At 37.5% G+C, this 14354-nt stretch overlaps 1 protein-coding gene across 4 annotated transcripts in view; it reads left to right on the forward strand.

Moving 5' to 3' along the window:
* The window catches only part of LOC131435423 (kinesin light chain), a 331832-nt gene that overhangs the window by 158030 nt on the left and 159448 nt on the right, over positions 1-14354 (forward strand). For all 4 annotated transcript variants that reach the window (XM_058603292.1, XM_058603288.1, XM_058603291.1 and 1 more), the window contains exon 3: positions 1173-1712. In XM_058603292.1, the coding sequence (XP_058459275.1) occupies positions 1173-1712 (540 nt within the window). The remainder of the gene's footprint in view (positions 1-1172; positions 1713-14354) is intronic.

Genomic DNA, 14354 nt, shown 5'->3' on the forward strand with positions numbered 1-14354 from the left:
CAGATATGATATTCACGATTCGCATATGGTAATTCGTCAAGTAATCCAAAGTTCGGAAAATGAAATGATTTGGCTTAAACAGCTTACAAATGTCATGAATACCATAAATGTTTTCATCTGAACTCATTATTTCAACAGCAGAATCCTATCATTGATACGTAAAAAAATCGTTACATAATTTGATTTGTTCAACTCACGGCCACGATGGCCAACATAATTCATCTAACTACATCTACTGGTAAATGACATTAGAACTTGTGCTTCTGTTTACGGTATAGCTAAAACAGTCATTTGGCAAGTAATGATTTTGATACCCTATTAAGCACGTGTTTCCAAATGACGAATCAATCATGCATGTAAAATCTCTACCCAAATCTACTCGTTGCGCGTATTCTTTTCTTCGACGGCCAAACACTCGTTGGAACTCGTTGCGCGCCAAACATCAATCGTAGATCTAGCAATCTTTGGCGACTTTTTCAGTGGAAAATACCATTGTCCATACAAAATAACTTTATTGGTTTTTCACACTTTTCCGGTAAGTTTTTCTAATTTTTTTGATGTACGAACCCGGTGGGGGTAAAAACTGATCAAACAAAAAAAAGCATCTCAATCCGTCCAGCCGTTCTCACGTGATGCGATTACAAAGAATGATCTCTGCATTTATATATATATATATATATATATATATATATATATATATATATATATATATATATATATATATATATATATATATATATATATATATATATATATATATATATATATATATATATATATATATATATATATATATATATATATATATATATATATATATATATATATATATATATATATGTATCTCCCAGTACATAAAAAGTATTGCACAAACAATTTATTACAGATGTTAGATGTGTAACAGTGTCATTACATAGCTGACGGACAGTTAATACTTTTAACAAGCAAACAACTGTCGTCATTCTCTTCCGTATACTCTGATTCAACTAAATACAAAACATTTATAAGAACTTTTCAGTTTATTTGTCATTGTTTTTGGTCGATGGCTGATATTATCTCATATTGTAAACATATTCATGAAACTTACTTTTAGTGAATTACAATAAAGTAGATATAATATGTGAATCACTAATAATCATTCTATATGTATTTTTGATTTCTACGAATGTTAGGTCATTGTAGTTTTGGCATCACATTTGCAGAACATTGAAGCAGAAAAACAAAAACTGCGCACCCAAGTTAGACGCTTATGTCAAGAGAATGCCTGGTTGCGAGACGAACTAGCAAACACACAACAAAAACTTCAAGCTTCAGAACAAACAGTAGCTCAGCTTGAAGAAGAGAAAAAACATCTCGAGTTTATGGCATCTGTCAGAAAATTTGACGAAAATCAGGAAGGTGACGATAATTTCGAAAAAGTGCGAGCGGATCCTGTGGTCGAATTATTTCCAGAAGATGAAACAGAGGAGCGAAGCAATATGTCTCCAACACCCCCAAGTCAATTTGCGAATCATGCGAATGCTGGATACGAAATTCCAGCACGACTAAGGACGTTACATAACTTGGTTATACAATATGCTTCTCAGGGACGTTATGAAGTAGCTGTGCCTCTTTGTAAACAAGCATTAGAAGATTTAGAAAAAACTAGTGGTCATGATCACCCTGATGTTGCTACTATGTTAAACATTTTGGCATTAGTATATAGAGACCAGGTACGTATAAAACATGTTTTAATTCTTCTATTGGTGTAATAAGACCTTTTTTAATGATTACGTCTAATTCATAAGGCATATATAAGTTCTTCCTTGCCGTAGCATCTACCATACATAGTACTTTAAACCTAATATACCAAATACAGTCACAACGGTTAGTATTTGATAAAATATAATTCTACTATTCTTCTCAAATATCATATTTGCATTTCGGTATTCATTAATCAATCTACTGAAAAACACTATTTATAGCGGCTTATACTATGTTCACACTATGAGTTTAAACATGTTATAATTCCGATTTCATGTTTTAAGCGAAATAACATGTTTTCCCTAACATTATTTCGTGTATGTATGTATGTATGTGTGAAGTCACCATCAGTTCATTTCGGACCTTCTGGGCGAAACACAAAGCTTCCCCATGTGACTCAGGTTGGCAATCCACTCCATCATCCAGTCATTCACTTGTAAGATACCCTGATGCACCCCCAGCCAGTGGTGGTAAATTGCGAACCGAACGCCGATGCTTCTGCAAATCCACTAAAAAATGTTCACCGAGCGTAAGCATGCGGTAGGTTCGATTCTATTCCCTCGGCTAATGCGAAGGTGTTATGTGCAGCAATCTGTCGGCGAAGCTGTCCCATCCTGGTTTTGAAATTATCAATGCACACGTGATCAGCACAAAAAAAAATGTTTTGCTCGATTGATAAATCGATCAATAGCAATTCAAACGGTATTATTTTGACATTATCAGTGTGCGTAGGGTGGCTCGATATGGAAAATAGTAAGTTTTAGATCTTTTGCAAATTTTATGGTTTTTGGTTACAGAATCAATAACAATAAGAATTGAATAATTTGGAGCATTTCCGTCGAGGGTATGGTGGCTCAATATGCAAAATTTGTAATTTTTTTAATATAATTTGGACATTTTCAGTGAACGTAGAGTGGCTCAATATGAAAAAGGGTTTTTTTTTACTTTTGCAATTTGGGTGTTTAATAGTTTGGTGAGTGAATAGCAAATAAAATTGAGTAATTTACTGTTCAATTGATTGGTGAATCAATAGCAGTTCGACATTTTCAGAGAGCGTAGAGTGGCGCAATTTGAAGATTTAATTATTTTTTTGCTAATTCGATCTTTTATTAAATAGTAAAAATACTTTGGACATTCTCTGGTACCGCAGAGTGTTTCTATTTTAAAAATTGAGAAATTTTTGCTAATACCAATTCGATGGTTTGTTAATTGTTGGATCAATAGCAGTTCGAATTGAATAATTTTAGCATTTTCGGTGAGTGGCGCAATATAAAAATTTGTGAATGTTTTGACTTTTGCTGATTTCATGTATGGGGTGTAGTTCATGATCATCCCTATCCTGCGGTTTTCGAGTTGTGTGCGCACCTACAGAGAGAATGAGAGTCTATCGGAGACAGTTACACAATCACTCACAGAGAGAACAACGCACCGCAGTTATATTAACCTCGAGCGGAAAGAAGGACGCTTTCCTCACAAACTAAGAAATACATAAAATCAGTTTGAACTCCCGTGAACGGTTCGTTTTTTATTTTGTTTTCGCTTCCGTCCACCACAGTTGGTGACCCCGACGTGATTTTGCAAGTATCGTACGAGTGTGCATTTTCGCGATATTTCGATTCCGGTTTTCTTCGGCTCGGTCCGGCAACTTAACCTCACCTCCGTTTCAATCGGCGCGTTCCGGCACCCAATCTTCATTGTTCAACCATGTCAGAAGAGGAAAACGACACTCCTCGCACTGCCGCGGTTTCAGTAAAACTTCCGGAATTCTGGAAGACGGATCCAGAAATGTGATTCGCACAGGCGGAAGCACAGTTTGTCTTAGGCAACGTCACGAAGGATGAAACTAAATTTTACCACATCATCGCAAAAGTGGACGATTCGGAAATCTGTCACATAGCCGAGTTGGTTGCAAATCCACCACTACAGGAGAAATACAAAGCCATCAAAGATAGGCTTATCGCACGGTTTGCTCTCTCTCCACAAGCCCGGTTTGAACGGTTACTGGGATCGTCCGATCTCGGAGACATGCGCCCTACACATCTTTTGTCTAAGATGCAGGAACTCGCAAACGGACTAAATGTCAACGACGATCTCCTCAAAATGCTGTTTCTGCAACGGATGCCAGCCCACATTCGACCCGTATTGACCATCAGCGATGGAACGTTAGCCAAGCTAGCGGAAATGGCCGAAACCCCGCAAACAGCTGCCGTATCTATTAAATCCGAGGCAAATGAAGAGATGCAAAAAATGAAGGAACAACTGGAGGTGCTCAGCACGGAACTTCGTCGATTCAAGCCTGGCCTGACTCAGGATATGGTCGATCGTCGTCACGCTCCAGAAGCGAATCAGAGGTATGCTGGTACCATCGGAAGCACGGAAAACATGCAGAACGATGCAAGCAGCCGTGCAATTATAACCAACCAAAAAACTAAGTGCTTTCCCACCCGAGTCGGCCGAGGTGGGCTCCGTTTTTTCAAGCCGACGACTGAAATTATATGACAGGACGAGTGGTATTCGCTATCTCATTGACACCGGCTCCGACGTCTCAATCGTCCCAGCTTCAAAACGAGACAAGCAATCAACGCCGATTCCGTTTTCACTACACGCAGCCAACGGGTCGGAAATCAAAACATATTCGACCAAGCTCATTACTACGGATCTTGGACTAAGAAGGCGTTTTACATGGAACTTTTTAGTATCAGATGTCAGCCACGCAATAATCGGAGCCGACTTCTTAGCTCACTTTGCTCTACTCATTAACATAAAAACCCGAAACCTTATCGATGCTAAGACGAATATGCGATCTAGCGGAGAATTAACGAAAGCTGATGTTCACACGATCACCACCGTTAATTGGAATCACCCATTACACGAACTCTTGAAAAAGTATCGGGAAATTACACTTCCAGCCACCTTACGAGCAAAAACAGAACATGGCGTCACACACCACATCGTAACAAAAGGACCGCCAGCTGCATCAAAAGTCAGACGAATGCACCCGGACAAACTTAGAGCAGCTAAGGAGGAATTCGCCTTGATGAGCGAACTCGGAATTTGTCGTCCTTCTAGTAGCAGCTGAGCTAGCGGCATTTGATCGTTGTAAGCACTCACTTGCAGAAACTACACTCCTCCATTACCCAGATTTAAAGAAAGAACTGGCGCTCATGATCGACGCGTCGAACACGGCTGCCGGAGCAGTACTGCAGCAGCTATCTGGATCAGCGTGGCAACCACTTGGTTTTTATTCCGAAAAATTTTCGACGCCGCAGAGGAACTACTCCACATTCGGGCGCGAGCTAACAGCTATGAAGATGTCTGTCAAATATTTTCGGTATTTCTTGGAAGGTCGCAAATTTGTTATCTTCACCGACCACAAGCCCCTCACATACGCCATGACGACAAACTCGTCTTGTAGACTCCCTCACGAAGGGCGATATTTAAAATACATCTCATTGTTCACTACCGACATTCGACACATAAATGGAACTGAAAATATCGTGGCCGATGCAATGTCCAGCGAGGAAGCATTATCCGGCATCGATCTCTCGGCGCTCGCAGAAGACCAGGAAAGCGACGAGCAATTAAAAGTGCTGTTGAAGTCATCAACATTGAAGATAGAGCCCATTCGAATCCCCAGTGTTTCTGGCCCTGTATACTGTGATGTTTCCGTAAATAATCGTATTCGCCCCTTCGTTCCATAAAAGCATCGTACTAGCATAATGCAACATTTCAATGGTCTGGCGCATCCCGGTACAAAAGCAACGCGGAGGTTGATATGTGACAGATTTGTGTGGGCATCCATGAATCGGGACATCAATAGATTCGTCCGAGCCTGTGTTGTCAGCTGTCGAAAACAAATCGGCACACTATTTCAGCATTAGGAACATTCGACCCTCCTAAATCACGATTTCAACACATACACATCGATCTGGTTGGCCCGCTACCGCCATCTAACGGAAACCGCTATGTGCTGACCATGATAGATCGCTTCACGCGTTGGCCAGAAGCAGTTCCACTACCTGATATGACAGCGCCTACTGTTGCCAAGGCATTAACTTCCTGTTGGATAGCGCGATTCGGTTCGCCTGAAACAGTAACATCGGACTAGGGACGTCAGTTCGAGTCCGACTTGTTCCGTGAGCTTCTTTGCATCCTTGGGTCACATCACATTCACACAACGGCATACCATCCTCAGGCAAATGGAATAGTGGAACGTTTTCACCGAACCTGAAAGACGACGTTGATGTGCCGGAAAAGAATCAAATGGAGCGAAGAGCTTCCGGTGGTACTTTTGGGACTGAGAAGTGGGTATCGCGAGGATTTAAAGTGTTCTACTGCTGAACTAGTTTACGGGCAACCACTACGCTTGCCAGGAGAGTTTTCGACCCCCCATCTTCAAGCATCGATCGCACGGACTTCGCACAGCAGCTTCATCAATACTTCTCAGGCATGCGGGCACCCAAAACAAATCACCATTCAAAGCCTTCAGTATTCAGACACAGTGCGCTCAACTCTTGCAGTCACGTATTCATCCGTGTTGATTCGGCCCGTCGTTCCCTACAACAGCCATACGAGGGACCTTATCAAGTGACAAGCCGTAACAACAAACATTTCGAAGTTATCATCTCTGGAAAAAAGCAAACTATTTCAATAGACAGAATTAAACCAGCGTTTTTATGCGAGCAGGACATCGAGCATCACCCAGCGGAGGACACTCGTACAGTCGGGAGGGGCGCCTATGGGGTGTAGTTCATGATCATCTCTATCCTGCGCTCTTCGAGTTGTGTGCGCACCTACAGAGAGAATGAGAGTCTATCGGAGACAGTTACACAATCACTCACAACGCACCGCAGTTATATTAACCTCGAGCGGAAAGAAGGACGCTTTCCTCACAAATTAAGAAATACATAAAATCAGTTTGAACTCCCGTGAACGGTTCGTTTTTTATTTCGTGTTCGCTTCCGTCCACCACACATGTTTCATTTAATAGTGAATGTTTTTCCATAATTACGTTTATTTCTGAAGGCAATTTATATAAGTTTTTCTTCGTCGTAGCATCACTTTTACATAGAATTCTTATCCTAACATAATACTAATTTATTCACAACGATTTTAGTTTAATAACACATATTCCTTTTATTTTTTAAATATCATATTTTTTTAACCAAACGATTAACTGCTATAAATTATAAATTAAACTGAAAGTTTTATACATTTTGTTGTTGATTTCGTAACCTATTTTGAGTTTGTTTTTATCAGCACATCATTTTCATTAAAATTTTGCTATTGGATGAACAAATGGACGCATTAAGAGTCAGAACAAACTCTCAAAAGGATCAAACTTCAATTGTCTTTATGGAATGATAAAGAAGTTTCATGTAAGAAAGGTCACGACAAGCAAGAATGTCTCGAACTGGGACATTGGATAGTCTACCTTGGGTACGCAAGGAATTTATTAGTTGAAATTTGACATCACGATACTCCACGCATGTCCAAACGACATGATCAATATCGCGATAGCCTTCGCTACAAGCACAATGATTAGTTTAGGAAAGTCCAATTCAAAGAAGGTGTGCATCTTTTTTTTCATAAATACGTTTATTTCATAGGCATAAGTTTTTCTTCGCCGTGGCATCCACAATACATAGTACTTTAAACCTAATACATTTCGAATATTATATTAGTATGTTGGTATTCATTAATTAATCTAAACACTGTTTTTATCAAACGAGTTGCTATTATAAATTACATTAAATAAAATACAATAATGTTGTACATGATCTTATAACTATTTCAGGTTTGTTTATATCAGTTCATCACTTTTATTTAATATAAGATAGCGCAGTCGGTGTTGAACAGTCGTTCGCACCGCACGCGTATAGCTCTTGGCTCCTGGAATTTTTTTTCTGGCTACCTAGAGTTTCATTGATTCAAGGCTTCAGTCTTTTTCAAGGCTACCTGAATCACTAACTAAGTGATACAAAGAGTGATATTAGAGTGACTAAGTGATACAAAGAGTGATATTAGAGTGACTAAGAAATTAATCAGCCTTTTTTAAGGCTAGCTAGGAGTCTAATCGAAGACTAATTTAGCCTAGTTAATTTAATTTAAAATTTCATTAATTTCAAAAATGCCTGCGTCCAACCGGAAAGGCAACAAGCCTAAGGCTAAAAATAATTCAATACGGAATAAATCACAATCCGTTATTCAACATTTTTCTAATAACATTCACGATCTTATAGAATCTGAATGTAAAAATAAAAGACAACGGACGGATTTCCCTTCCGTTGATCCTATGCCGTCTAACAATATTTACGAGATTCTTCCTGAATCCGATTGTAGCGACATAGAAGAAAATTCTTCAAAAATTCCCAAAATGGACGCTTGTCGTTCTGGGAAGAAACATCAATCTATGCCACCAGTGACGGTGATGATTTCCGACTTCAAAGCATTCCGTACTGAGCTTTCTACTTTTCTCCCGGAAGTAAAAGTCTCATTTCAAATCGGACGAAGAGGAGAATGTCGAGTCTTGGTGGATGGATTGGAAGATTACGAACGTCTTATTCGATATTTGTCCGAAAAACTTCATAAATTTTATTCATATGATATAAAATCAGACAGACCCTTCAAGGCTGTCTTGAAAGGATTATCAAATGATCAAAGTATTGATGAAATTAAAAATGAACTAAAAGAATTGCTTGGTTTTGCCCCTTCCCAAGTAATACTTATGAAAAAAAGAGCGAATGGTACTTCTAAACCACGCTCTGGAATTTCCCATGAACTTTACCTAATACACTTCAATCGAAGTGATGTAAACAATTTGAAAACTTTAGAAAAAGTACGTTTCATTTCCCACATTAAAATTCATTGGGAACATTATAAACGGCATAATCGTATTGCAAACTTAACGCAATGTCGTCGTTGCCAAGGCTTCGGTCATGGAACCAAAAATTGTCATATGGATATACGGTGTTTGAATTGTGGTAAATCGCATTCGAAAGACGTTTGTCCAATGAATGAAACCACTGATAAATTTTCATGTTCAAATTGCAATGGAAATCATAAATCCAATTATTTGAAATGTCCTGTCAAGGAAAAAATTTTAAACGCTCGTTCGCTTAGACAACAAGTCAAATCAACGACCTTAAATTTACAGAACATACCTGAAAATTCTTCTAAGGCACCTGCCAATTCGTCTTCTAACGAAAACAATTTATTGACAGGTAGATCGACCTCGTCATCATCTTCTTCTAATGTCAGTTATGCTGGTATATTAGGTAGAAATCTATCTCCTATTTCTTCTAATGTAAATAATCAAAACACAGGACCGCCTTGCAGTTCTTCTTCTAACGAAAACAATTTATTAATAGGTAGACCGGCCAAATCATCTTCTTCTAATGGCAGTCTACCTACAAATATTCCTTCAATGCCATTCGCTTCTTTAAATGAAGTCGATTTAGGCGATATAACTGAAAATAAAATGATCTACCTACAAGATCAACTTTTTCAAATGATCATCCAAATGAATTCGACTTCATCACTTTTTGAAGCATTTCAAATCGGATGGAAATTTGCAAATAATATTATAATGAATTTAAAATTTAACAGTGATGTTAAATAATTATTTGAATATTTTAAATTGGAATGCTCGATCTTTGAAATCGAGTGAAGATGAATTTTATAATTTTCTCAAAGTTCACAGAATTCATATTGCCATTGTGACAGAAACTTTTCTTAAACCAAATGTAAAATTGAAAAGTAATCCACATTATGTGGTTCATCGATTTGACAGGTTTACTGGAATTGGTGGTGGAGTTGCCATTTTTGTCCAACGGCAAATTAAACATCGAATTTTACCTTCTTTCAATACTAAAGTTATTGAAAGCTTGGGAATCGAAGTTGAAACCATTCATGGAATTTATTTCATCGCTGGAGCATATTTGCCATTCCAATGCACCGGCGAACAATTAAATTTCTTTAAAGGCGATTTGCAAAAACTTACAAGATATCGATCGAAATTTTTCGTAATAGGGGACTTAAATGCTAAGCATGTCCAGTGGAATTGTAGACAAAATAACAGTAATGGTAAAATACTTCATAATCAACTCTCAGCTGGTTACTTTACAGTTCTTCATCCCAGTAATCCTACTTGTTTCTCTTCCGTGAAAAACCCGTCTACAATTGATCTGGTTCTAACAGATCAAAGTCACATTTGTAGTGAACCGATTACCCATGCTGATTTTGACTCAGATCATCTTCCAGTAACATTCAGACTTTCCAACGAAGCTTTAATTAATCCAATTAGTTCTATATTCAACTATCATAGAACTAATTGGTTGGATTACAGATCTCACATTGAAAATCATGTGGATCATGAAGCTATTTTAGAAAATTCTGCGGATATCGACACAGCAATTGATAATTTGAATCATTATATTATCGAAGCTAGAAATCTTTCAGTTCCCAAAGCTCAAACTAAATTAAATTCTCCTATCATCGATGACAATCTTCAACTGCTCATTCGGTTGAAGAATGTTCGTCGACGACAATATCAACGTTCTCGTGATCCTGCTATGAAAAACATAGTTAAGGATTTACAAAAAGAAATTAAACATAGATTTACTCTTTTGCGAAACGAAAATTTCGCTAAAGAAGTTGAACAAATTAAACCATATTCTAAACCTTTCTGGAAACTTTCTAAGGTTCTTAAGAAACCTCAGAAACCTATTCCTGCTCTCAAGGAAGGAAATCAAATACTTCTTACAAATGGCGAAAAAGCTCAAAAACTTGCTCAGCAGTTCGAGAGTGTCCACAATTTTAATTTGAACGTTGTGAGTCCTATTGAAAATGAAGTCTCACTGAAATATGATCATATTACAACCCAAGTGTTATCACACGATGACATTATTGAGACGAATTTTGATGAAATTAAATCAATTATTGGGAAACTCAAAAACATGAAGGCTCCTGGTAATGATGGATTTTTTAATATTCTTATTAAAAATCTTCCCGATGTTGCCTTGAGACTCCTGGTTAAAATTTTCAACAAGTGTTTTTCATTAGCTTACTTCCCAAAAAGATGGAAAAACGCTAAAGTAATTCCTATCCTAAAACCTGATAAAAACCCAGCAGAAACATCAAGTTATCGCCCAATTAGCTTACTTTCTTCTATCAGTAAACTTTTTGAAAAAATTATCTTGTTAAGAATGATGACTCATATAAATGAGAATTCAATTTTTTTACCAGAGCAGTTTGGTTTTCGTCATGAACATTCAACTACTCATCAACTTGTCAGAGTAACGAACATGATAAAATCAAATAAATCTTCTGGGTTATCCACTGGAGTTGCTCTTCTAGACATAGAAAAAGCATTCGACAGTGTTTGGCACAAAGGTTTAATAGCAAAAATGTCTGATTTCCAGTTTCCTATTTATTTGATCAAAATGATTCAAAATTATTTAACTGATCGTACTCTTCAGGTTAGCTATCAGAATTGTAAATCTGAATTGCTACCCGTACGAGCCGGTGTTCCGCAGGGTTCGAGCGTAGCTCCAATCTTGTATAATATTTTCACTTCTGATCTTCCAAATCTACCCGTTGGTTGTCAGAAATCGCTATTCTGTGACGACACAAGTCTGTTAGCCACAGGTAGAAATCTAAGAGTGATCTGCAGTCGCCTACAAAGAAGTTTAAATATTTTCAGTGATTATCTGTCAAAATGGAAAATTAAACCAAATGCAGCAAAAACGCAATTAATTATCTTTCCTCACAAGCCAAGAGCTTCTTTTCTTAAACCAAACAATAATCACATTCTCAAATTGAATGGCTTGGAATTGACATGGTCTGATCAAGCTAAATACTTAGGTTTAACGTATGACAAAAAACTCACTTTCAAGGATCACATTGAAGGAATCCAGGCAAAGTGTAATAAATATATTAAATGTTTATATCCTCTTATAAACAGAAATTCTAAGCTCTGTCTAAAAAACAAATTGTTAATTTATAAACAAATTTTCAGACCAGCCATGCTTTATGCGGTACCAATTTGGTCAAGCTGTTGTTCCACCAGGAAGAAAACGCTTCAAAGGATTCAGAATAAAATTCTGAAAATGATTCTGAAGCGTCCTCCCTGGTTTAGTACAAATGAGTTACACAGACTCACAAATATAGAACCATTAGATGTAATGTCACATAATATTATAAGCAAATTCCGACAAAAATCGATGCAATCTTCAATTGAATCGATTCGCTCTCTGTATTAATTAGTAAGTTAGTATATAAGTTCCTTTTCCCATTACACAATACAAGTAGGTTTAGAATTTTCCCTACACAAAAATCTCAGAATTGCGGAAGCAAATGATGTCTTCATGGTAATAACCAAATCATATATATATATATATAACAGGGCTGAAAAGTCACCACTTGTGGCTGAACACCCAATTCAAATCTTAATAATTTAATTTTAACTCATATTCCAATAGTTATTTAAAAAAAAAAAAAATATATATAAGATAGCTGGCTATTGGTTGAACTCATGGAAGAGAAAACAGTCTAACATAAAATAGAATTTAAATTATAACTCCAATGGACTTAATGAAATGATAAACAAGTTTCATGTAAGGTACGTCACGACAAGCAAGAATGTCGCGAACTGGGACATTGGATAGTCTATCTTGGGTACGCAAGGAATTTATTAGTTGAGATCTGACATCACGATACTCCACGCATGTCCAAACGACATGGTCAATATCGCGGTAACCTTCGCCACAAGCACAATGATTAGTCTCGGAAAGTCCAATTCGAAGGAGATGTGCATCTAATGTGTTATTCCTTTTATAGATTAAACATTCCTTCGATTTCTAGTATAAAGTTGTTGCTTGTCAAATAAACATTAAAGGAAAGGACTTTTCATTGATTCGGTATATATTCCTCCAAGATCACAAGTTGGACAGCGACAGCTTAGGGTAATTGTCGAAGCCCTTTCTTCTCCATGTTTGATTTTAGGAGATTTCAATTCGCACGGAATAATGTGGGGTTCCGTTTACAATGATAGCAGATCATCTTTAATATATAATATTTGCGACAAGTTCAACATGACACTTTGGAATATGGGTAGCATGACACCTCTGTATTTTTAGACATTAAAGAAGCATTTGATTCAGTTTCCATTGATGTTCTTGCAGACAAGCTCCAGCAGACATGGACTTCCAGCGGTTATAATTAATTATTTGCACAACCTTTTGTCAGAGAAGTGCATGTTTTTTTTTCACATGGCGATTTGGCAACAATCAGAATTAGCTACATGGGTCTCCCGCAAGACTAACACCTCAGTCCGCTCCTCTATAATTTCTATGTTAACGACATTGACAGCTGTCTCGTAACCCGATATACACTAAGACAATTGGCAGATGATGGCGTGGTTTCAGTTACTGGACCCAAAGCTATTGATCTTCAAAAACCATTGCAAGATACCTTAGATAAATAGTTCATTTGGGCTGTTCATCTGGGTATCCAATTCTCTGCGGAGAAACAGAGCTGGTCGTCTTTTCAGGCTTCATATGATGACACATATAATGAGTTTTGAAGTGCTGGCGGGAGTTCTTCCATTGGAAGATCGTTTTTGGGAGCTTTCATCGCGACTGCTAATAAGATGTGAAGTACTGAATATTTTGGTTATTAGTAACTTCGAAAAACTAGTCGAGCTTCAATCTCAAACAACATTTATGACAGTATATTTTAACCATATGTCACAGGAAATCTACCCTTCAAGATATATTCCTATCCGTGACAGCCTCCTAAATGTCCCTGACTCAATTTTATTTTTCGACACATCCATGCAGCGCGAAGTGCATGGAATCCCGGAACACCTACGCTCGATGGAAATCCCAAAAATATTTACAAGTAAGTTCAGGCATATTGACTCTGAGAAAATATTTTACACGGACGGATCACAAATTGAAGAGGCTACTGGGTTTGGTATATTCAACAATAATATTTCGGCTTCATTTAGGCTTCAAAAACCCGCTTCTGTTTATATAGCAGCAGATCATTTTTTGAAGGTGTAATTTTAGGTGTCTTTTTTTGGTATTTTGTGACCTTGAGGAGTGACAAACGAGGTATCTTCGCTATTTCCGTCAGAGTCAGATTTCTCTTCTGCAAGATTTGAAAACCCGTTTTCGGTTTTCAAAGGTGGGACATAAATTATCGTTTTAAGCATTTCTGCATATTTGTGCTTAGAACGTGCTTTTAAAGAAAGCTGCATTTTATCATTACGCAACTTAAATGCACCGCATACTGAAAAATCATCATGAGGACTCTCCCCACAATAAATACATGTTTGAATTTCTTTATTGCAATCGTTGTCCTTATGGGGCCATTCACACTTAATACATTTCGACTTATTACTACAGTAAGTAGCTGTGTGGCCAAAATTTTTGCAGTTCGTGCAATTCATAACATTTGGTACGAAAAGCCGAGCAGGAAAGCGAACTCTATCGATGTGGACATGGCTAGGCAAGGCAAATCCAGCGAATGTCACTCGAAACGAATCTGAAGGTCGATAAGTTTTGTTTCCTTCTTCGAAAAATGCTGAGTACAATTGCTTGCACTCG

This window comes from Malaya genurostris, chromosome 3, assembly GCF_030247185.1.
Source record: "Malaya genurostris strain Urasoe2022 chromosome 3, Malgen_1.1, whole genome shotgun sequence".
NCBI lineage: Eukaryota > Metazoa > Arthropoda > Insecta > Diptera > Culicidae > Malaya > Malaya genurostris.